Source organism: Sparus aurata, chromosome 14, assembly GCF_900880675.1.
Source record: "Sparus aurata chromosome 14, fSpaAur1.1, whole genome shotgun sequence".
Classification (NCBI taxonomy): domain Eukaryota; kingdom Metazoa; phylum Chordata; class Actinopteri; order Spariformes; family Sparidae; genus Sparus; species Sparus aurata.
In genome coordinates this window covers 5,514,017-5,538,768 of record NC_044200.1, presented here as the reverse complement: position 1 = coordinate 5,538,768, position 24,752 = coordinate 5,514,017, and the positions used below count along the sequence as shown (strand labels likewise).

The 24,752-nt window shown below is 41.6% G+C and overlaps 1 protein-coding gene and 1 long non-coding RNA gene across 3 annotated transcripts; one reads left to right on the top strand and one right to left on the bottom strand.

Annotated features, from left to right (window-relative positions):
• Nucleotides 1-1,656: 1,656 nt before the first annotated feature.
• Nucleotides 1,657-4,912, bottom strand: LOC115595092 (uncharacterized). The gene is made up of 2 exons (XR_003986638.1): nt 4,278-4,912; nt 1,657-2,829 (listed from the first exon to the last, which is right to left on the bottom strand). It is a non-coding gene; the product is annotated as an uncharacterized LOC115595092 (long non-coding RNA).
• A 2,152-nt stretch (nt 4,913-7,064) lies between these two features.
• Nucleotides 7,065-17,449, top strand: LOC115595684 (protein FAM9A). 2 transcript variants are annotated; one of them, XM_030440458.1, is made up of 6 exons: nt 7,065-7,431; nt 8,609-8,826; nt 8,907-8,976; nt 9,136-9,226; nt 11,407-11,516; nt 14,540-17,449. In XM_030440458.1, the coding sequence occupies exons 1-6, from the start codon at nt 7,290-7,292 to the stop codon at nt 14,953-14,955; spliced, it is 1,047 nt and encodes a 348-aa protein (XP_030296318.1). In that variant the 5' UTR covers nt 7,065-7,289; the 3' UTR covers nt 14,956-17,449. The 2 variants fall into 2 exon arrangements, with proteins under 2 accessions (XP_030296318.1, XP_030296317.1); XM_030440457.1 differs by having other exon boundaries at nt 8,606-8,826.
• Nucleotides 17,450-24,752: the final 7,303 nt, after the last annotated feature.

Sequence of the window (24,752 nt, the reverse complement as noted above, 5' to 3'; positions counted from 1 at the left end):
CATGGCCACCTTTCAATGACTTACTTGGTTTGAGTTGGGCTGTTTTGAGGACCTTCATCTTACATGGGCTGTTGCTTCATTTGGTCACACACCTCTTGCAATGGTTACAATCGGTACATTTTGTCCCTGGACAGCGGAGAGGAACTGAATGTTTCTTGCGGACAGGATAGAACGTATTTCAAAGCTTTGCACTTTTAAGTTATTTGCTTAACCATCGCCCTTCGTGTAGTTCAGCAGACAAAGGCGTTTTCTTTTTTCTCCAAATGCTAACATGACCTTCGCAATGGAAACCTCCCCCACTCACTTCCCCACGCGTTGCAGCACAACAGCTTTGGGTGGATTTTGAACAAGAGCAGGAAATCTAGCTGACATACATATGAGCTATTAAAGTCTGAGGTGTTAATCTATCATTTGTTGTGAATATGTGCTAAATGCACATTAAAAAAGGGGTCACTTCTCCAAGCAAAAAGACACAAAAAGAGGATGCGAGAGTTCAAGTTCATGTGCGAATAAATATTGAAGGTACTATATAAAGCCTGAGAGCCTCTCTGCATCATAGTCAAAATACTGTGCTCAAGTACAATTTTGAGAGTTTTTTGTTCAAGGATTTCCTTTTTTCTGCTGCTTTATACTTTCATTCCACTACATTTATTTGATGGCTTTAGTAACTTTGCCGATTAATATTATTCAGTCTTTATAGGCTGTAACTTGTGAAGTGTAACCATTCAGACAGCGTTTTGGGCTGGAAAATGTAAGTGATCACAGATTGGTGACCACAGACAGTGAGAAGATGCTGCATCAGAGCCAGATAATTCCATTTTTAAATCGGTTTATGTTATCAGTACACTGATGCTGATAATCAGAAAAATGCTTAATATTGGACCTGATAATGAACCTATCCATAGCTATTGAGGAAGAGTGGGCCAACATTCCACAAGCCACATATTAACATTGTCGTTAACTCTGGATCACCAATCTATGGATCGGATGGATTCTCTTTGCCAAGCAGAAGCGCTCACCAATGGAATTATACAGTCTAGGAATCTAATACCCATATCTCAAATATTGTCATATTGTCACATAAACCTGCAAATAATCAGAACGTTTGAGGAAGCAGCGATATTGCTTCTTTTTCAATATATTGAGTTTGTCCAGTCATTTGAGTGGGTCCCTTTTATAAAAAAAAATATAATATAAATATATTTTTATATGGTTTTAATCATGGTTATATGCTTGAAGAAAATGTATCCAAAAGTTACAAATTATAAATTAAATGTTTGTTTTAAAAAAAAAAAAAAAAATCCCATATCTGAAAAGAAAACACTGGCACATGCAGGGCTGCCCCCAGAAAAATGATGAGCCACCCAGTTCGAGCGCATTACAAAAACATGATGAAACATAGAAGCTTAAAAAAAGTGCACAGGGATAACATCTCGATGTGGAATTATACATAATGGGAACCATATATATATACACTTTTATATTAGCTGCAGCATTAGGAAAAAATAAAAATAAATTCCGGGTGGCAACATACGATGGTGTTTAAGAGATGAGGAAACTGCAATTTAGCAGCACCTGTCACGTCGGGGTTAAAAGGGGAAAACTATGGAGATAGGAAGTGGACCCAAACGCAGTTACTCACGGGAGGCAAGGATATGGGGAAACAAAAGGCGAGCTTTTATTAAAACAAAAGGTGATGGCAACAAAAAAAACCAAGGGAGCCAGGTACACAAGACAGAAGGGAACAAAAGGCAAAGTAGCAACTAAGACAAAAAAAAACACAAGACAAAGTGCAAACAAAAAAAACAACAAAAAAAAACTTAAGTTCAAATCAAAAATCAAAGTTCAACTCAAAATTGGAAAACTCAAAACCAAAACATATCGTGAGGGGACTGGAACACAGGCAGAGGCAGGAACAGGAGCAGGAGCAGGAGCAGGATTAGGGGTAATCACAGACAGATACAGGAACAGGAACAGGAACAGGAACAGGCACTGACAGAGACAATAGCTGTGTCTCAATTCAGGGTCTGCACACTTCAGGGATCCGCCCTTTGCGGTCTCACCAAGTGAGTGTACTTAGGTGCGCCCTGCAGGCCGCGTCAGCCTGTTGTGAAATGGGGCGGTCTACCCTTTAAAGCATTTCCTGGTTGTGTCACCAGGTGTTCCCGCCTCTACTCGTACATCACTATTTCTGCAGCCCAGGTCCTCGAAAGTGACAAGAAGAGTAAAGTTTGACTGTCAGATCTGTTTGAGCTTCAGGAATTACCAATCTTGGGATATGTGACACCACGAAGTGTAGTAGCGGTGCACACTCGAAAAACACGTAAAAGGAGTGCGCATTTGTGGGGTGCATTATGAGAACACTTTAAATAGTGACGTAATCGCACTTCAAATGCGCACTCAAAGTGTGCAGACCCTGAATTGAGACACAGCTACAGACTAAATACACAGACACTAATGACCAGACGAGGAACAGGTGAGGAGAGAGAGGAGGGAGGAGTCCAGGTGTGGTAACGAGGGGGGAAAGGCACAGAGGAGATATAACGCTGGCAGACAAAGGGAGACAAACATGCACAAGGTAGAAGGGAAAAGCAGGGAAAAAACACAGAAGACACTGACAAGACACAAGAGGGCATGGAAATCAAAACTTAACACAACACAAAATCAGGAATCATGACGGCACCAAATCCTAATCTTGCCCAGAGCCCAAAAATGTGTAGCACCGGTCCTGTTCTGACAGCCTGTCAGACACTGCGGTGCAGAGTACTGAATTATGAGCATGATGCTTAAAATTCCTGTGGCTGTGTGGAACTCTGGTGGTTGCATACCCTAGATTAATAAAGAGGAACAGTTAGACCGCAAGTCTGAACTTGCCAGTAAACATACAAAAAAAAAGGATGACAAAGAAGTTAGTGCAGTGATGTAACTGAAGATTTTGGTCTGCACTATGTGTGTGTGTGTGTGTGTGTGTGTAATGTATGTGTGTATTAGGCAGAGGGATATCTGCGAGTGGGCTTATTCATTTACATCACAACACATTGTATCTTGCAGTTTTCTATTTTGGCGGCCATTTATATATTTATCAAAAAATATCTGAATAAGAGTACTAGAATGAAAACAGCTGGGTATATTTCCAAAGTGTCATAAATCAATTTAGGCTTTATGTTTTTCATGTTCCTCTCTTTTTCATTAGCAAGGATTCAGCTGCATGCATGTTGCTATGTCAAATATAAACAGAATGAGCTTAGGACACACAAGTGCTATAAGCAGCTGAACCGCTACTCTCAAGAAAGCTAAGACCCGTTTGAGTTCCAAGAAAAAGCATGTGCGACCCTGTTTCCAGAAAAAAACGCAAAAGTAAAAGTGAAACTGGGTCACAAGCGGGCCCCTCCATGTTGCACTTCAAAAAACAAATTATGATTCTAAAATATGCACTTTTTTGTTGATCAAAATGCACATACCCCATTCTTGCCTTTGTTTCAAACACTGGTAACAATGCTGAACATTGTGATTTGAAAGCAAACCATGGCTCAAACCATTGCATTTCGTACAGCATTAATTAACATGACCTCTGTTTAGATCTGTTTGTCACATCCTATTAACACTGTATTACTATCTGAAAGTCTTTCCTGGTGTATTTATGTTGATGGAGAACACAAGATAACATGTTCTCACAATTTCAACAGACTCCTCGTTAATTATTGCACCGCAGTCGGTAATGAGCTGTTTAAAAATAAGGAACTGCGCTCTTTTTTTTTTTTTGGCTACAGGATGTGAGCTGCAGGAACAAGTACTGCTGAGCCATGTTAGAGGGATGAAGGATCCCATCAAGGAAGCATATGTGAGCCACTCTGACAAATGTAAAACTCTGTTATGGCATGGAAAGAAAGTGTTTCCCTTATATGCATCTAGCAGCGGCGGACGTACCGCCAATGCTCAAGTATGACCGCCGAGGAGAGAGGAGAGGTGGAGAGTGGGCTCAGTCTTGTCTCTTTAGAAACTAACGGTACATCATTTTGCGCTATGGACGCTTCATATCCAGGTCAATCACACACCTGTTTGAAACGGTTTATGAAAATAAATGACGAACCACAGTGGGCCACCTATAGAGACTATGAAGCCTGTTACGCTATTTCTTAAGTAACTTTAGTATAACAATTTCGGCTGCCAGTATCCATGGTTTTATTGGCATATTAAGCTTGGCAACTATCATTGTCTCTGTCAAATAAACTTTGCAAGCGGTCTCCTTCCTCACATTCATCCAGATATACAGTTACCTGTTGATGCAGATGATGCGCCGCGCTAAATACCGCTATGCCGTGCCGTGCCGTGCCGTCTCTCAGCATACACCACAATGGAGGTAACGTTGATGGCAGGTTTGGAGAAGGTGCAACGAGAAACTTTGAATTTACTTGATAATGTCAGCACAACGAGTTTAACAAGCACCGGGTAGACGTCAACCATGAAGCAAGCAACAATGATCACGGACTCAGGATTTTCATTTTGGGTTGATGGATTTGTGCCGAGTTCACAAGTAATGACGTTCTAGTGTACTTTTTCTAGTTGGAGGTCGGAAAATTCCTACTGTCTCGAACGCAGCATTACCATGCGCGAGGGGCACTGTGACGCGCGAAAACTGTCAATCTCAAATTACTTCACAGAGGCACAGACCTTTTGGATTGTTCTAGTAATTGTGTTATCTATGATTTACTGTATATGGTTGGTTGTTAATATATTTTGTGTTAAATTATAATCAATAATTGTTTTAAAGAATACACTTTTATTGTGTTCAATAAAAGTGTATTTTCCTAAAGCTTGAGACGCCTCATATGTAAGCTAGACAGACATTTCCCCTGCTCACTACTGTGAACAAATGTACTGTTATGTACTTCAGCCTGAAGAGCCCCTCTAGGTGAAACACTGAAAGAGAAACTTACCTTGTCTTTAGGTGCTGGTGCTGTGTTTTTTTTTTTTTTTGCAGTTGTCTGAAGAGCTATTCCTTTTGCACTGACGGTCTATACCAAATCAAATACTTGATTTAAATGTTTTAAACCTGCTGTCTAATAATCTGATAATGTGTTTTACAAAAGCGTCCGACCTTTTAGTTGTTTCTGAACTCTGCATTCTGTCATCTTGTTCTCAGCACTGAGGTTGTTGCCAGCCCTATGTTTCAGCAGAAAACTGATGCCATCTCTTTTATCGGTCTCACACTTCTGTTCAAAAAAATGGGCTCGCCCCTGGTTGAACTTCCTCTGCCATGTGACAGGAAAAACAGTGAAGAAGAAGAGAAATCATCGGGAGAACACCCTGAGTTATATTACATTTCATCCCAGCCAATGATGGGACAGTTCACCAAAAAAGGAAAATGCACTCATGATGCTTTCTTTCTTTACCCCTGGACATACTGTAGCATGATGAGCTGATTCCTCCCTACTTCTATACTTTCAATCTGCTACCATCTAATGGCTGTACTGTAGCTTCACATTTGATAGATTATTTTGAGGGTGGTGCAGATCTTCTCATCTATCGCTAAGCGAGGAAGCAATTAAGTGTTTTGCTCAATGTTCGTGGGTAACACTAACAGCATAGGATTGATTTCTATGGACTTGTGAGTCAGCACACAGAGAAACAGAGCAGATACAGAAGTGCCCTGCTCGAAAGACAACAAAACCACAAAGTCTAACCCCTTAATGACTTAATGCATGAAACCACACAAGCATCATGTTTTCTCATACATTGGGAAATGCTTTTACCTCAGTGTTCCCATTAGTTTGACTTCCACATGGTCTATTAAAGGACACGTGGGATATTAACTCACCATCTCTTGCAGTGAAGACGTTACGAATGGCTTCATCAACGGCCGCCACATGCTGAAATATCTCCAAACAGCATGATAGTGGTAATACACCAGCAGGAAACCCGCCTCACAGGATGTGGTGGGTGGGGAGCACACAACACCTCAGCAGTTCAGTGTATGTTCCTCTTCCCTCTCACAAACAAATTCTCATGACCTTTGTACACCTTTTCATTTACATTTAGGACATTTAGCGGACACTTTTGTCCAAAGTGATTAACAGTAATTCATACATGCATTTATAAACTGATAGCGGTGGCTGTCATGCAAGGTGTCGACCAGCACATCAGGAGCAGTTTTGGGGTAGGGTTAGTTATTATTTCAAGGCCACCTTTCAATGCCTTTTAACTACTGCTGTTTTGAGGACCCTCATCTTACATGGGCTGTTGCTTCATTTGGTCACACTTCAGTTTAAAACCTCTTGCAATGGTTACATGTTACATTTTGTTGGAAATGAAGTGGCTTTGTTTTTGGGGGGGAGGAACATATTTCCAAGCATTGCACATTGTTTTTTGCTAAACAATTGCCTTTTGTATAGTTCAGCATCAGCCAAAAATAATAAAAAATACAAATTACTCAATAAATATATTGAAATGCCATTAAATGCAACAAACCAACATTCAGAAATAAAATAAAAGGCATTAAAGGGACACAGTGTAGTTTTGGAGATGTTTACAACATTAATAAGGTAAGAATACAAACTCAGAAGTTTTTGTATTTTACATAAATGAATATACATGCTGATCTAAGAGGAAAATATGTAAAACTCCATGAAATTGTGTTGTCCTTTTCAGGTCAGTTTGTTTATTAAGTTAATCATGAAAATTAAGAGAGAAAAAATATTTATACATATATTTAGTGCACCTCCAACCAATATACGACATAAAATGTATGCATCTGCTTTAAATGTATTTAAATTTGTTTTTATTAATTTGTTCTTTATATTTGAAGTTCCTTATTTACAATATTTAATTTTCTGTATTATTTTCCATCACCCGGTCAACCCCCCCCCGGTGTATTTCCACACACTTATTTAAGTTCTTTTAACATTTTCTTATTCATAATTATATAACATAATATTCATTTAGAGCTCCAATCTTTTTTAAAAATAACTAAATAAATAAAAAGTACATGCAGTGGTCAAAGGAGTTTCCTTTTTTTTTTAAGTGAAAGCCGGAAGTGTTGTTCCAGTCGACGTTTTTATTCTGAAAACCTCGTTCCCGGATGTCCTGTCCATGTCACTGCAGCTGCGCGGAGCAGAGCACAGCTGTTTGGAACGTACTGGCCTGGTTTTGGGTTTCAAACCTCAGTGTTTCGCTGTAAATGAGCGTGGCAGGGTGTCGTCTCCCCACTGTGTGACATTCTCTTCACCCACGTCCCTCAGCGGCCGCCTCCGCTCCCCCTCAGCCGGTGTGTCGGGTCCACGACGAGGATAATGGTTCTGTCAACATCACAACAGGTCGCCCTGGCTTTCACGGCCGTGCTATTCACGTTCGTCGTCCTGCCCAGGTTGTTCGGCGTCGGCGGCGGGACCGGAGTGAAGGAAAGTAGATTCGACTCCCGCTACAGCAGGAAAGGTAGGACATTCACCGCCGTCGCAGAGGGAAACATGTCACACAGTTGGGGCTAACATGGCTACTGCGCGCTTCATTACGCCCTCCGTCCACTCTACGTGCAGCTAGCATGTAAACAAGGATTCCTACTGCTAGAAGTCTACACACACTTGACGGTCTGGACAGAAAAGGATTTGCGGCACAGCGACCGGATCTCAGCGTGTGATTGTGCGCTAATGTTCAGCGCCGTTGAAGTCGAAAAAAAAGTCAATCTATTAAAGGTGCAGTCCGCTGTGAAACACGAGCTACTGCATGCAGTGAAGTGTTGATGGACAGTAAATGAATACAGTCATTCAGATCTGATGAGATGGGTGTGTGTGGACGTGAGTGTGCGGCCCAGCAGCTGCGGCTCATCTGCTGCCTGATGTCAAACATACATGTCAGAAGGGTTGTAGTTGTTTGGGTCAGCAGGAAGCCATTGTGGCTAGCTCACGTTTAAAGGGACAGCTCACCCAAAAATCCAACTGCATATATTCCCTCCTACCTGTAGTGCTACATATCCATCTAGATTGCTTTGGTGTGAGTTGCGGCGTTTGGCCTGAACAGCCGATCGGAGTGATTTCTATCACCAGCACACCGTCGCCGATCCCTCGCGTTAAATCGTCCAGAAAGCCTCCGACGAGAGGCATCCAACCCCCATCGCTTGTTTCTGCTCTATTTAACTTCAGCGAGAGGGTATGGTCACAGCGTTGCATTCATGTTTACTTCAGGTTTTCAAGTAAACCGGCATCGTGCGACAAGGGCATGACGGTCCAATGGTTCAGTCTACCAGTGAAATCCTTCACTCTTCAAATAAAACTTAAGTGTCCCACACTTCAACCCACGAAGCAGTGTTCTCAGTTTCCGGAGAAATGTTTAGATTTATAGTTGGAAACCAGTAAAATAAACCCCACTGATCTCAATGAGCAGCTCTGCTACTAAGGCGGTGTACAGGTGAGCCTTGGTTGCGGTGCCATTGCAGATCACTGTTTGAAAATGGCGTATGACAGTGGAGTTGCACTCAGAAAGTGAGGACCCAAATTACACCAAATGCCACTTTTCCACATAAAGTTACATCATTTCCAGATAACCAGCCTCTTTCCTCACAGTACTCTCAAAATCTCTCCCCCTTTTGGTGCTCATCATGTTGTCTCTGAAGCAGCAAGTACGGGCCCGGGCGCAGTGAGAGGCCAGCCCATCAACGCGAATGCCCCCGGTTCACCCCAGACCCCCGAGAACATGCAGCAGATGAAGAAGCTGATGGAGCAAGAGCTGAAGAGCGACAAGTACAAAACCAACAACAACAAGGGCTACGTGTTCACGCTGATGCCCCTCTACGCCATCGGCGTCGGCGTGTTTGCGGCATACAAGTTCCTGAAGGTACGCAAAATAAATCTGAACTTTGAATCGACCAGTATGTGCACCATCTGAGTGGATTCTGTTCTTTTTTTGACTCGCAGATCAAGTCTGCAGATGACCAGGCGCAAAAGGAGAAATTTACAAAAGGAGCCAAGAAATCAGTGGAGGCAGGTGTGTATCGCGTGTGAATGGGTTTCTGTTTGCATATGTGTATTTTCTTTGGTCAAACATATGGTGCCACGTAGTCCCACGCTATGCAAATGTATTTGGTTTCTGTGAGTAATTCACATATGGTGTTTTTATTCCTCTTGTGTGTATGTATTTGCACAGAGAACCAGCTGAACGAGCTCGAACAAAGGCTAGCGCAGACGGAGAGGATGCTCAATTCCATCCTCACCCAGCTGGACCCGCTCACTAACTGGTGAGTTGACATCATTTTCAGTTTGCACACAGTTTGCTCTCCAGGCGAGTGCACCACGCCTTGTTCATACACTTGTGGTTCTGCAACATGATCCTCACATCACTGCTCATCACTATCTCTGTCGCTTTTCTTTTAGCAAGGCTGCAGTGTAAATAAGGTCAGGACAGATTATCTTTGATTTATTTTAATTTCAGATATACTATTTTGGAGCATTTTCAGTGTTTTAGATGGTAAATATATGCTGAGAGAGTAAGTGTAGAAGATGGAATGAGCATGTTGAAAGAACAGATCTTTTTTTTTTTTTAATTGCACAGAAATACTATAGACTTTATTTCGTTTTTGATCAGAGCTGGCAGACATTTAATTTTAATTTAAGAATAAAGAAAATCTTACAAAAAGACAACAAGTAACACTTTGCTATAACCATCATTTAATAAATGAAGATGTGTAGTTAGACTTAATTAAAAGATATTTCTGTGTTAACAAACAATGAAATGCTTTCTAAACCATTTATTAAGCAGTTCTTCTTTGTAAAGTTGCACCTGCTGTTTGTAATACTTTGTTAATGGTTAATTTATGTTTCATATTATATTTAATTTTATTGTTTGTTAACAGTTGAATAAAACTACTGACTAAAGTTGAATTAACTTTTAAATGTACCATTTATAGGGGTGGGTAAAAATATCGATTCATCAGTGCATTGCAATATATTTTTTCCCAATTCAATATCGATTCATTTAACCCTCTGAATCGATTCAGGCAAGCGACCACCTGCTGTCCCTCGCCGGACCTCTCGGTCCCCGCCTCCAGCAGCTGGAAGCGTCTCGCCCGCGACCTCGCTCGAGGGTCGGAGGGTGATGCGCTGCGGAAACACACCGTCGGAGCTGCTGAGGCGGGTAGCCGATGTCTGACGCACCGCTCTTACGAGAGACTGTAAACTCCCAGAGCAGCCGGTCTCACCCTGGCTACCTGCGCCCGCGAGTAGCACTCTCCTCCGGAGAGAGAGGGGTTCAGTGTCAACGTTTACCCCCTCGTGTCTAGTAGTTTATAGTTTATGTCAGACAAAAATGTACCATGCAGTCCCAGAAACAATGGCACTTTCTCAGCTTAACTATGGTTGCACTATTTTATAACTAAACCCATCGAGTACCTTTGTTTACATTTCAATTCAAACTAGAACTTCCTAGAGGAAAGATTTATAATTTAAGATGACTTTTTTTTATTAAAAAAAATTATCAACAGGTACTCTAATGAATTATTTGTTTATTACTACTTATTACTGGATCGATATCGAAGCATTTAAGTCAATATTGAATCGAATCGATATTGAATTGAATTGCGACCTAAAGAGTCGAAATCGAATCGTGAGGTTCTTAACAATACCCAGCCCTAACCATTTATAAATGATGGTGATACCAAATGACTTTGTTTGGATTTCAGCATGTACTTTTATGAGAAGTTAGTTAAAGTTTTTGATACTTAGCAAGAAAGCAATTAAGTGTATTTTCCAAATGTCAAACCTTTCCTTTCACGAGTCATTTCTAAGGGTTAGACATTAGTTATGACAATTCTTCCCTAAACCTGTCTAACGAGATGAAACCGCCTGTTGATGAAATAATGTTTAAAGTTGAACCCTCATGGCAGTCTTACCAATAGCAACTTAATAACATCCCCTCTAGTATGACAAACTTTATGAATTCAGCTCCTTGATCTTTTTGTCATGATGGGCAGAAACTGAGATATCTGGATACGATAATACAGACTGAACATACCTGTCTACATGTGGACTAGGCCTAAGAGGGTCATCAGATGGGCATCTTCCCAGTAGCCTACAGAATCACCAGCTAGTAGCTAACCTGCCACAACCGGCTAACATCATGTCAGGTTAGCTAGCATGTAGCCATCACCGGCAATGTGCTGCTTAACCCACCAAGCAACAACCATATAATCACCCTCAGCTGGCTCATCTTGTCAAGCAACAAAGTAACTAATTAGCCTGCCAAGCTAACTAGTATGTGGTGTGCTAAGATAACTGGCGTACTCTCTCAGCTACTGACTAGCAATCACAATTTCTCTCTCCTCCAGTTAAAGGCAGTGTTCTTGCTACATACTCAGAGTAGCTCCTCTGAGATGAATCGGTTTTCATCCTCATGTAGTTTCCACCTCTCTTCTCTCTTCAGTGTGAAGTCGGTGGCCCAGGAGCAGAAGAACGAGATCATGTCCCAACTCCAGACCATCCGGTACCTGATGAAGAAGAGAGGAATGGACTGTCCGCCTCTCAACATCAACGGTGGGCCGATCGACTCTCTCAAATCTGATTTTAGGAATTACTATTCCCACTGTTGCCCGTCAGTGATCTAGTCAGACTCAATAAGCTCAGGCATCACAGATCTGTAGTAACCGCGTGGGCGTTTGGTAACACATGTTCCCAATAAAAATCCAAAATGGCGATATCAAGTGAGGTACTAATCAGTCAGCCATGCCTCAGTTTTTAATCACAGCTTACAAACTTTGGTGGTTGGAATCAGGGTGGCGTGCCATGCCGTGTCATGTCATGTTGTGTTGTGATAAACCACAGTTTGAAATATAAGACACATCTCTAGAAAGGGGTTTTTGCATCTGATTTGCACGTAGGAATGTGGTTGAACCCACACTTTGCTTTTCCTGCATGTAGTTCTGAGTGGTGTATAAAACTATGTGATGGTAACTCTTGTTCCCGTTGTTTCCGAATTCTGTGCAGCTATTTAGTTAATTTAGTTAGTTCCTATGATGATATATACGCTGTGGTGCCTCTCTGTGTTTTCCTTTCAGAATCTGCAGGTTTTCATTGCGACCAAACCACCACAGCTACTGATTTTACTGTCACACCTTCAACCAAAGACGAGCAAAACTGCCACCGAAGTGTGTGGCCTCAATGAAAACCTGCCGACTCCTTTGCAACAACTGCTCGTGGAGGATACAAATGTTCCTTTTCGATACAGTTCAGCTCAGCTGAATCAAATACTGTCATTTTTTTTCAAATAGTGGCCTTTATTGATCTGAGGTGAGAGTGAGGCACACCTTTGTTTTAAAGTGGTTGTATTCGAGACAAGTTTTCACTCTAGATTTTCCTGATTTTACGAGTATATATGAAAGTATAATTTTGATGGGATGTCCCGATCCGATCTGTAGGATTGAGATCGAGCCGATCTGGGCATTTTTCCGCTGATCAGAATCGGCAATTTTGAACGACCCAAGCCCGATTTTATTTATTTTTTTTAAACGTCAGAGCACAATTTGTGAGAGAATGCAGACACGCGCGTAGCGTTACTCTGGCAAACCTGTGAATAAAGTGTCTGCAGTGTGTGAAACCTAAATTAGAAAGCGAAAGCAGTCCAACGGCAACATGTGACATCTGCTACACAGTCGTTTGCACTACTCATTTGATACAGCATATACAAAACAAACACTCAAAGAATACAACGTGTTCACTCGAGAGTACAGGCAAGGACCCCGAAGCAGCAAACAGTCACGGATACTTTCAAAAGTTAAGAGGAATATCCTCAGCGACATGTCCACAAATATTACAGAGAGGGTCATCAAATTAATCGCTCTGGAAAACCAGCTCATCTCCGTGGGAGAGGATCAGGGTTTTCTTCGACACCTGGAGTTTTTGAATCTCCAGTATGCCCTACCACCTCTGCATTACATTGACTCCACCTTCGAGTTACAACGTGCCGGTATATGCGCACTGGTTTCGTGGTTCTCATACAGCAGAGCATGTAAAACAGGCAATCGAGGAGATGCTGAACACGTTTGAAATAGACAGGCAACGTGTCCACGTCATTTTATGTGACTACGTAAAAAATATGAAAAAAGCAGTGGATGATATGGAGATACCAAGCGTGAGCTGTGTCTCACACACACTTCAGCTGCTGAACACGAGGGTCTGCTGTCACAGTGCAGCGTCACACACTCACCTGCTAACACAAGGAAGGTGGAGGCCAATGTTGTAATAGCATATGCAGAATAAGAAAGAGCCGTATGAAAGTATATACTTTGTTTCAACAAAATAAAAAAACCTAAGGAACAGCTTAGATGCAGGTACTTTTTTCTTAATGCAGCTGTATTATCTAGGAAAATATTGGTTAACGCTGAGTATCGGATCAGGACTCACTATCGGCAGATACTAAATAATGAAGGACTCGGATCGGGATTGGGGTAAAAAAAAACCTGATCGGGACATCCCTAATATTTTTGCTGTTTATTCTGCTTTATCCAAACTCCACATTTCCCCCATGCTTAAACCCTTATTTGTTCCACTGAACTGATTTCATCAGTACAGTAACAGTCATGTCATACTCCCATGAATTTCTCCTATATAACAAGAATTCTGTTTTATTTCACCATTGATTGACTCTTAATTTTTATGATTTTTCAATCGCTATTAAAGGAAAAGGTCACCCAAAAAGGAAAACAATTCAGTCATTTTAAGTTTTGTAGTCCACAAAACGTTTCTGGCAATACACAACAAAAAAAAAACACTAAATGACTACAAAGCTTCAGAATCAGAATCAGAATCAGAAAAAAACTTTATTGTCCCCTGCAAAAAGCAGTGGAAATTCGTCTTTGACGTGTTCACAGATGTGCAGTCAACATAAGCTTACTGAAAGTCACACCAGGCAAGCATTTGTACATTTGATAAGATCGTCTTGGCACAGGAAATCTGATTTCTGAGTCAGTGAAAATGGTGATGAGTGTTCGGTTTCTTGTCGAGCACCTGCAGAGTCTGGTGTTTTCTCACAAGTCCCCATTCTGCTTCGGTTATTTACGAGAATACTGCAACGCTGTTTTTACTGCTGTGAGATCTCCAGAGATGTTTGGACTCCAAATAACTTCCCCTGACTTAATGACTCACTTTTCATGTTTGGGTGAACTGTTCGCTCAGATTAACTGAACACTTCCTGCACATTTAATGCATCACGTTTGAAGCTGTCGAGCAGTTCAAAGTGCAGAACTCCTTCTGTTCCGGGAATCTGCAGGAAGTGTTTAGTTGTATTGACGTAACTTAACTTGGGGGAAAAAAAGTAATTGAGAACAATGTTGCTCATGATAGATTAATGTGTTACTTAATGTATTATATGAGCTGTTAAATCACTTACTTATTACTTATTCAGAGTTTTCACCTGGCTATTAGCAACTGTCCCTTTGTGTCTAGCTTTTCTTTGAGCGTGCCTAGTCACTGCATGTAAATATGACTTTAAGTCGAGAATTTAAACGTGTTGTTTTTTACTATTGATTAACAGTCAGTATCACTTGCTTTCCGACCATCAGAGGCATCCTGTGGGCGAAATCTGGACGACCTCATCGAGTCACTTGGAGCCAATGACACGTCTGCGCTGGAAGCTTCTTTGGTGGAAAAACAGAGCTCAGCAGGAGCAGAGGCAGAGGCGTCTGAGAGAGTCTATCAGAAGCGTTCAGAAGCTAAAGATGAAGCTGCAACAGAAGGCGAAGAGATGAAGGAGCTCCAACCAGAGGAATCTGATGGGGAGGCAGAGGAGGGAGAGAACGCGGAGGAGGACGACGACAACAAAGAGGAGGAGGAGGAGGAGGAGGAGGAGGAGGAGGAGGAAGGATTGGAGGACTCTGAGCTCACGCCTTCATCAGAGGAGTCTTGCGAGACAAACATTGAGGAGGTTGGAGCGGAGCAGCCCGCGTCAGGCCTCAGGCGACGCAACAGGCCCGAATAAACTCTCCGCAGGACTTCTGTACTGTACAGAAATGTGACAGATTATTCTGAATATTTATTGTGTGAAAGGCTTTCATTCCAAAAGGCTTGTCTACATATTTATCGAAAACATATATTGCATTCATAAGAAACCTATAACCACGTAAGGAAAGAGACGGTGAACACATGGGGCTCTATTTTGCCGTTGCTCTCAAAGACGAGACAAACCGTTTCGTGGTGTTGCTCGAGGTCAGCGAGGGCGTAAATATCCACGTGCACCTGCTGTCATTGTTCAAAGTGTTGGTCCTCTCAGTCGACAGCGTTACTCATCTCATACCATTTAAACAGCTGTGCCAATTACAAGGCAAAAACATGGACTCCGCGAGCAGCAAATATGAGGGATTAAAAAACTCTCCAGCAAAGGTTAGACAATGCTCCTTTCAAAGCTACATTTGCATTCGCGGTGACATGCAGTTGGGTAACAAATTATAACAAATGAATGAAAAGGAAAAAAACATTAAGTGTCTCACTAAAGAGCACGAGCACTTCAGTTGCCTGTCAGATTCTCCATCTACTAGAGGGACGAACAGCTGTCTTCTGGTGATTAACTTCCAGTTACAATGTGGGGGATGCTTCTGCCACACATTGTGTTTTTAAGCATTGGGAATGTTTTTCTGCACTCCCAGCTCCACAGACGTCAAACTTTTATTGCGGTCTTGGCCCCAACTCCACCCAAAAAAAACAACACGTTAATTAAGATTAAGATCCATCACATTCACAGAGCTTCAGAGAGCACAGACAAATAACAGCTCATTGGCTACGTTCCAAAATAGATGCAATGCCAAGGACTGAGGAGGATGACATGAGCACGAAGGACAGCAGCAGAACCTCCCTAAAGTAAAAGTAATTAAAAGATATGCGCTTTGGAATGCCTCATCTGCGTGTTACTCTCATCTCATTGCTATGTTCACTTTTGCACTATGTGCACAGAAATACAAAAGGAATGGAAAACCACTCAGAAGTCAGGGGTGGGGGAAATTCCAACATACCATAGAGCTGCAGGTTTAAGTCTTTGAGCGTACTTGACAATAGAGCCCTAATGTCCTTCACTTTCCTGTCGCCATCATTCTTTTTAACACTATCACCATTGAAATGAAAATTTCTAAACACGTTTTTGTTTACTAGCTCGTCATCAGTCTAGGTTTGCACCTGCCTGAACGGGGAATCCAAACATTTCAGGAGTATGATCTACATCAGAGGAGGAGGCGGCGACAGTCGTCGTCACCTGTGGCTTTATCGTTCCATTGTTATGGTGGACAACTTGTTAAACACAACCATTCAAGTGTTGCAGCTCATGGCTCTCTGTGTCCTGCATGCTTGCTCACAGACACGACTTCCTGGGACACTTAAATGGAACTAAACCCGTTTAATTAACCAAGTTAACGTCATCAGTTCCACCTGTGTTTTCTCCCAGCTCTGACAAGTTCAAAACTTCTGCGACGAAGAAGGTCTTTTGATGTCAATTTTCCACTTTGATAAACGTCACAGGACGCCGGGTGTTTCTAATGACTCAGCCTCTCCGTCTGTTAGTCTAGATAAAGTGCTTTCATTGATGCATGTTAACCCCGCACCGTCCTGCACTGCCACCCTCTTCCACTGGTCGGCGTGAGGAAATGGTGAGACGGGTGATCTCGTGATAAAATCCAAGTCTTACCATGATGTTTCTTTCCTATTTTATTAATATATACTAATTATTGTTATTTTCTATCATAAAGGGATTGACACTAATGCTGCTGGACGTGACGAGCCCACTCAGACTGCAGAATATTATTACTGTATGTGCACTGCACACATGTGAATTCGGGCACTTGCGGCGTGGTGTTTGTACATCGAAAACATAGCTGCATGTTTTTCACGTTCTTCTGCACAATGTGACTGCATGATGTTTTAATTTATTCATTCAGTAGGATAATGACAATCATTAACGCACATTACATTTTTGTACCTTTTACTTTACGAGATCACTGCATTATTTTGCATGTTTTTATGTTTGTCGGATGCCAATATTGTAGAAAATGGATCAGTTACAACTTGCACTTCGATCTGTTTTTCGTTGAGGAAATTCTGATATGTGTTTGACAGGTCACTGTGTCATGGTCTTTCAGGTTGTTTCCATGATGTCTGTTGTTGGGTAACACACATCAGGCCACTAAATGGCGTGCTCAAACTCTAAATTTCAGTGGATTTAGGTGCTGGTTTTTTAAAAAAAATGTAAAAATAGCTTTTAATTTGTGCTGATGTCTATTTATAGCCAACAGTTTATCCATGTGGTTAAGGCTGCAACAGCACCAGAGTTCCATCAGTCTTTAACCTTAGTATGTGTGATCATTTTTACATCGTACGTCCCTGTCTGTTACACATAACCATTGCACAGTTGAGGTCGCAGTCATTTCCTTTGCTGTGTATAAAAGTAGCCCAAATGTTGGTGTAATAAAATGTGCTAAAGGTTTGGTAAACAGTAGTAATTTATAACTTTTGCCTAAATGAGATGCCCCGGTAGTCTAGCGTTCATTGTGTCAGTTGTGAAGCCGACCAGCCATTGCCTTAAATAATTGGTCCGTAGACGCTGCAGAACGTTTGGGTCGGTTTCGTGTTTTTCCGCTGTCGTCCTGAGCTCCGACACGAGAGCTTTTAACACATCGAATTTATTGCCACGTCTTGAAAAAAACCCACAAATCCTTGCCTTAATTTATTTATTTTTTTAGATTGTTTTGTATCAGTTCGTCTTCCTGAATCTTTCTGAATAGTTTGATTTCTGTGCTGAATGTTGTGTGTTTTATGTGGTGGTGGGGGGGGGAGGGGTTGAGTGAGGAAACAGAAAAAAATAATAAAATGACAAAAAAAAAAGGGACGTTGTTGGTCTGGTTGACTTCTGAAGAGCTGATGATTTATTTAAACTTCAACCTACATATGCTTGTGAATCTGTGGTCTGTGACACTTGGAACCACAGATTTTTTTTATGGCAGTATGTTTAAATGTAACTTCTCCATCCCGCTCCATTCAAAATTTATTAGGGTGAAATGGCTTAACAATAAGCAGTATTAGAGGTAAAGAGGGCCGCAATAGGGCAATAAAGTCAGGACTTCAAATTTCAAAGCAATTAAAATTTTCTAGCTGATATATTTTGAATATCAAGCTCACTTTCTGGATACTTAAAGGGATAGTTAGGCTTTTTTCAAATGGGGTCATATAAAGTACATATCTATAGTTGATCTGTTCCCTACTCTCCCCGCCTCCGTCTGCCTCAGTTTGGAGAAGTAGAGAGCCGCTCCATCCGCTCAGCTTTGTACTGCAGTGAACGGGGTCCAGGAAAAAAGCGAAATTAACCACCTAAAACAAGGCTCACCTAAAATGTTTTACATCAGCTCAAGTGTACGTTGTATAAGTAAAATTCACACAGCTTTACATCGCCGTCAGACCGCGCTTTCTTTTGGCACTACATTTTCTCAACCGCAGAACCTCCGTATCCCTACGCACTAGCGTAACTGGGCAACAGCTGATCTGCGAGCGGCGGAATACAGCGCGAGGCCCAGCTGCTGGACGAGAGGTTTACTTTCGATAAAAACGAAACTTAACTCTCTATATCCTTCCGCATTAGCGCTCATGCGTAGGGATACGGGGGTTCTGCGGTTGACAAAATGTAGTGCCAAAAGAAAGTGCAGTCTGACTGCGATGTAAAACGGTGTGAATTTTACCTATACAACGTACACTTGAACTGATGTAAAAAATTTTAGGTGAGCCTTGTTTTAGGTGGTTAATTTCGCTTTTTTGCTGGACCCCTTTCACTGCAGTACAAAGCTGAGCATCTGGGCTGGAGCGGCTCTCTACTACTGCCTCCAAACTGAGGCTGCGCTGATCGGTGATTACGGTAAGAAACAGCTCGACTATAGATATGTACTTTATATGACCCCACTTCAAAAAACCCGAACTATCCCTTTAAACTGAGGGCGGTGTTGACGTTCCCTTTGTATCCTGCAGATGGCGCCACAAGACCACAGTTAATTCAAAGACATCAGGTAAAAGGCTGTTGTAATTGTTTTACTGTATATTTATTCATCAACTTATTAAATAACTACTGGTTTTCATGAATTTCATACTTAAAACAGATCAAAACAGATCAATTGAAGGATTGTCTAATCATTAAAAGTGTGCAATAAACATATCAAAGTAAAAGCTCCTCTCCTCATTAATTCCAGCATCATTTAAGTACCTTTGAGAACTTCTCCAAAGTATCCTGGTGAAATTAACCCGCCCCCTCTTGTCATAACTTATAATTAGACGCACAGAGTTTATTAATGGCGTCCTCTCGTGCAGTGGTGGTAAAAAGATCTGGGATTCGTTGCAAATTGGTTTGGCTCCCTCAATTAGGCAAAGCAACATTTAATCAGCTCAGTTTTTTTTTTACTCCGCTGGGATTTCTGCCTAATTCCATCCAAGGGCCCGTGGTTAGCAGGATAATGTGTTTTTTCATTGTACTCCATAGTGTGTGATTGGAGCTAAAGCAGAGTCTGCACGGGCTGCTGTGAAAAAATAAATAAATAAAGAAGTCCCTCCACCCCCTCAGGGCTCCACTGGACTTCTAACCACCAAAAAAAAAAACATTCTGAGGCGTGTTTATGTGGACGAGCTGAAATGTTCAGGGTGCTAGGGATTACTTTCTATGCTTATTGACACAGTTAACATGCTCTTTGATGACGAGGCTGTAATTGTTAGCTGCAGTAAATCGCCTCTGTCATGGACTTAGAGCAGGGGTCAGCAACCTTTGCTATCAAAAGAGCCATTTTTACCCCCCTCTTCCTCACAATAAGAATCTGTCTGGAGCCGCAAAACATATCTGTGTCTTATAATGAAGGTCAAGGTCAATCAAGATCATCAATGGGCCTAAATGAGCATTCATTTATATTTTCACATCACGTGTCAACTCTGCATTGTGCTACTTACGCTTACAGTATAAGCAGTGTTGGGGAGTAACGAATTACATGTAACGACATTACGTAATTTAATTACAAAATTTACGTAATTGTAATCCGTTACATTACTGGGAGAAAATATGTAATTAAATTACAGTTGCTTTTGGAAATTTCAATGATTACAACTTAAGTTACATTTGAAAAATCGCCGCAAAAGCTCGGATTTATCAAATAGTTTTTCGCCCTCCTGGATTCATGTTTGTTTTTAGTTTTTTTCATATCAACATCCTCCTTCCAAAACTGACGCTTGTGATTGGCTCTCTCTGGTCATGTGCCATTCGACTCAACCGACAAACCGTACGGCGGCAGTCAGACTCAGCAGCAACAACAGTGTCGGCGGCGCACAAGATGTTCCTGGGCTGGAAATACAAAAACACTTCATACAGACAGAAGCCAGGCTTCCCTGTATTACAAAGGTGGCTCTCTTTTAACCCGGCTAGATCACCATGGTAACTTATGCCTATCTCATAACCTGGTCCCGACCAGGTTCTGTTCAGAGTAATCATAAAATCGGCTATAAAAGCGCCGCTGTTTCACTATTTAACTCATTTACAGCTGGCGTCACCTTTACTTTGACAGTCCAGTGGAGCTGGATCAGAACATTTGTGCGGAGGGAGAGATCGCGCTGATCCGCTGCTGTTTACTTTCTCTCTGAGCGTCTCAGGAGGTCATTTATTTACTTTTATATACAGTCAGTCACCACTGAAAGAAGTTGTGCGATCGCAGCAGGACAGATAATTTAACTTAATGTGGCCATGAATAAATGAATTGTTTCGCCTGTTATGTGTTGCCCAAACGCAAATCTTGAGTAGTCTATTCTGTTTTCTCACATTTAAAAAGGTCTTTGTACAGAGACAACATGAGATTTGCTTGTAGCTACAGCACCTAAAAACCCCACTGTAACCTATTTTCATACGCACACCCAGCCTCGCTTTCAATAAAACACACACTGGCATTTTATAATTGTGATCAGTGAAATATTTGAAAACAATATAAAACACAGTTTAAAACAACAGTTGTTGTTGCTCTAAAGCTTCATATTTAAAAGCAGCTCAATGTAGAGCTGTCAGAAATTAAAATCAGCCTCCTCTTGTCATATTTGCAGCACCACTGTTGCTTCAGGCTGTGATCAGGCTTTTTTGTATCGCTCATACTCTCTCCATTAAAACAACCTGCTCCTCTTGGCTGAAATCAGCCCGTTGTTGCTCCATTTAGTGAGGAAGTGAGCCTCCTTCGCAGTACAGGCCTAAGATCAGACTCATAATATATGGTTAAACCTTTGAACTGAAAGGTTTATCACACTATAGGTCTTAAAATGTGAAAATGGTTAGCAGTTAAGAGATTTCATTCAAAATTAAGAAAAGTAATCATAATGTAATCAAATGTAATTAGTTACATTACTTTGAGAAAGTAATTGAAATAGTTACACTACTATTACATTTTCAAGAGGGTAACTTGTAATTGTAACCAACTACATTTCCAAAGTAATCTTCCCAACACTGAGTATAAGGCACTTGAATTCTGCATTTCCGTTTCAATGCTGCCGTGTTTTGATGCATTTATGAAACAAAAGAACAAGAAAAGCAACAAATAAATAGAAATAGAAAAGCATGTTTGTGGAAATGTGCAAAATAAAAAGTAGCCTCATTTGATAATAAATACAACACATAGCAATGAACTATAGAATAAAAAAAAAAACACAGGACAGTTTGGATTGTATTTTAGTCCATTTCAGTGTGAGTTTAACCTTCTATTTTTTTTTTTATCCTCAGGCAGATACAGCAATCACCTCTTGGCCTTGAGCTTAAAACACAATGATATTAGTAATTTGTTTGCAAGAAAACTTAACAGAGAACCTTTGAATTAGTTAATCAGGTACAGAGTCGCTTCTCTGATTTCATCTATTTCAGTTGTGCTGGTCTTGTTCTAATAATCGAGTTTCTACAGTTTATTCTACAGCCTGCGTCACAATAAGGTGGCAAGTGTTTGAAAGATGTGACCTTTTACGTGGAAAGGAAACTCTAAAGAAAAGGTGCCACTGATGAGCATTGTGGGAAACGTAGGATAGAGCACCACCGGACCTTGCGCCATACAGACTGAAACTTACCTCAGCCTCCGCTGCTTTAAATGTTGACCGTGCTCTGGTTTACCTTCCTTGTGAGTCTCCCACCTTCATGATAACGTAATACTAATACACTGGATTAACCCTTTAAACAAATGTGTGGCTTCATGTGAAGAGAAAGCGGTCATACTGGAAGTGATCAGTCTGTGTTCTCATATCTCTTCATCTGTCAAAAAATGTCAGTATCCCCTTAGGTGGTCGCACAAGGAGTTCAGACAGTACAGAGGGCTCATTGGGCCATCGTGTGGCTCCTTGTTGCCCTCTTCCTGTGATGAAAATAAAATGTGAGCGTTTCATTTTTTCTTTTCTTTTTTTGTCATTGTCGGAAGAGGCATTTGAAATAGCAGCGTTTTTTATTTCAGCTTTCAGACAAAGACCTGTCCTTTCGCCCCCCCTGGATGTCTTCAAAGTCAGCAGGATTGTGTTGTCAGACCTCTGGGAGGGAGGCGGAGGTATTGTTGCTTCATCAGATATAAAGCCAGGAGACAGTCTGCTCAGGGTGGTAACGGAAAAGTTCAGACCGAAAGGGCAGCAAACTCTCCCCGCCTCCGTCTGACAAGGTCGCTGCTCCGGAGCTCAGTGAAAGGAATACATTTCAATAGTGTCATCGTCCAATTAATTCCTCCGAAGCTCGAACTACGATACGATCATTTTACTCGTTGTCTTCATTCTATTGACCGAAATGTCTTTTGTCCCGTTGCCTTAGCATTTTCCATAATGAATCCAGCTTTTCGTGGAGTGTGAATGTGGAGGATTCCGTCCTCTACTGTGGCCTGGATCATGTTTTTATTTTCATCATCATTTCTCATAATGTAATACTGGTTGAAAACAATACTTCAGAACGTCTTTTCACAAAAATCCTCCACTTAGAAAACATTGAACATAATTACATCATACTCTTTGCTTGCATTTCTGATTGATGTTGCTGCGAACCTGAATTGAAACCAGGCAAGGCTGCCCGTCTAGCCCTCGGCCCCCTCGGGGACTCATCCGATGGCTCTACTTGGGGAAAATGGACTGGCCAAGGACCTTGGCTTTCCAATAGACTCCTCTCTGTTTTTTTTTTTTTTTACTCTCCACTTCCCGATAAAGATCAGCAATCTGGCTGCTCTATTTTTAGTGAAGATATTACAGGGAGGGAGAAGGGGGGAGCGAAGAGACTGCTATTTTGCTTCCTGTACCGGTCAGCTGCAAGGATGGCTGTTTATAGGCGAGGACCGTCTTGACCCACTACAGTCCCAAATACTTCATCTTCTGTGATGAATGGCCTCATTAGTAGAAACATTAAAAGGCCTCAACACCCCAATTTCAAAACTCACCAGCTGGTTCATTTTAAATTGAAATGGGAAGCAGCAGGTCGTGGAAAATGAGTAATGTTACCGCAGCGGAGGTTTTTTCCGAAGTGTTCTTGTACCGTATGACCTAAATTGACCTCTGTCCGCAATTGGTGAAAAGTTTGAGGTGGAGAGAGGGAGTCCCTGTGCTTACACTATACTGTAAAAAGAGAACTGATGGAGTTTATTTTCTTTCAGGGACTCTGCAGCAGGAGCGCCAGGTGCAGAGAAACCACACGACTTCACTCGAGCTAAAAACTGAATCCATTTACAATTACTGCAGTTTTAATAGAGTGCTGAACAGGTTGTTATTTTGATGTGGAACACCGGGGTAGCTGCTGAAGGGATCCCAGTTGAGGTCAGTTGTTTGGACAGATTGCTTGGGGAAAGAACTTCACATGTTAAACCAAATTAGTTTATTGTATTTGATACATGTTTTGTGTTTCAGAATTATACACACAGTACGGCAACTTTCAGTATTATATACTATAAATAAATACTGGTGGCGTAGATTCGATTAGGTGTGATCAGATTAGACTCAGCTTCATTGCCATTGTCAACAAATGCTGAGGTTACATAAAGCATTACAGCATCGAACCCGCTGACTGTACAAAATAATAGACGACATGGAAGTGCCTTAAACCCGCACTCTTTTTAATGGCCAGCAGGGGGTGACACTGGTTGCAAAAAGAAGTCTGACGGTATGTGAGCTTATGAGAAAATGACCCTACTTCTCACTTGATTTATTGCATCAGTGAGCAGTTTCCCAAAGAGTTTATGGTCTCAGTTGCTAGTTTACAGTGTTCTTCCATACAGCTTACTGTTGATTTAGTAGATTATGGTCCCATTTCGAGTAAAATGGACCATAAAGCAGCGTGTGCTATAGGGCGTGGCACCCTTTACATTGACAAGTCGTTACCACACATCTCTCTATCACTTCTCTGTGCTAAATCAACACCTTAAAGCTCGACTCAAGACCGGCGCTGATCACAGGAACAAACATTCTTTTGGTTCCGTGGCGCCGCGGCAGTTTGCTTGTTTACATTTCACTGTAGCTCAACGGAAGCTGAGTGAATAAACCCTGACCCTTACTGAAACCATCTGTCACTCTTAGCTGTCCGGTCTGTTTCAACGCTGACGTTTGTTTCAACAGCGACGCATCCTCTTCCCACTCCTCGGCCCTCCTCGCTATTTACAGTAGCTTGACACATTTTCACAACAGAGGAGAAAAACTGCGGCTAATGTTACGTACAGAGAAAGGTCTAATAAATCTGACTACATCGTAACGCTCCCTCTGTGCTTTGCTCCGTTCTAATGTTTCCTGTTGAGTGTA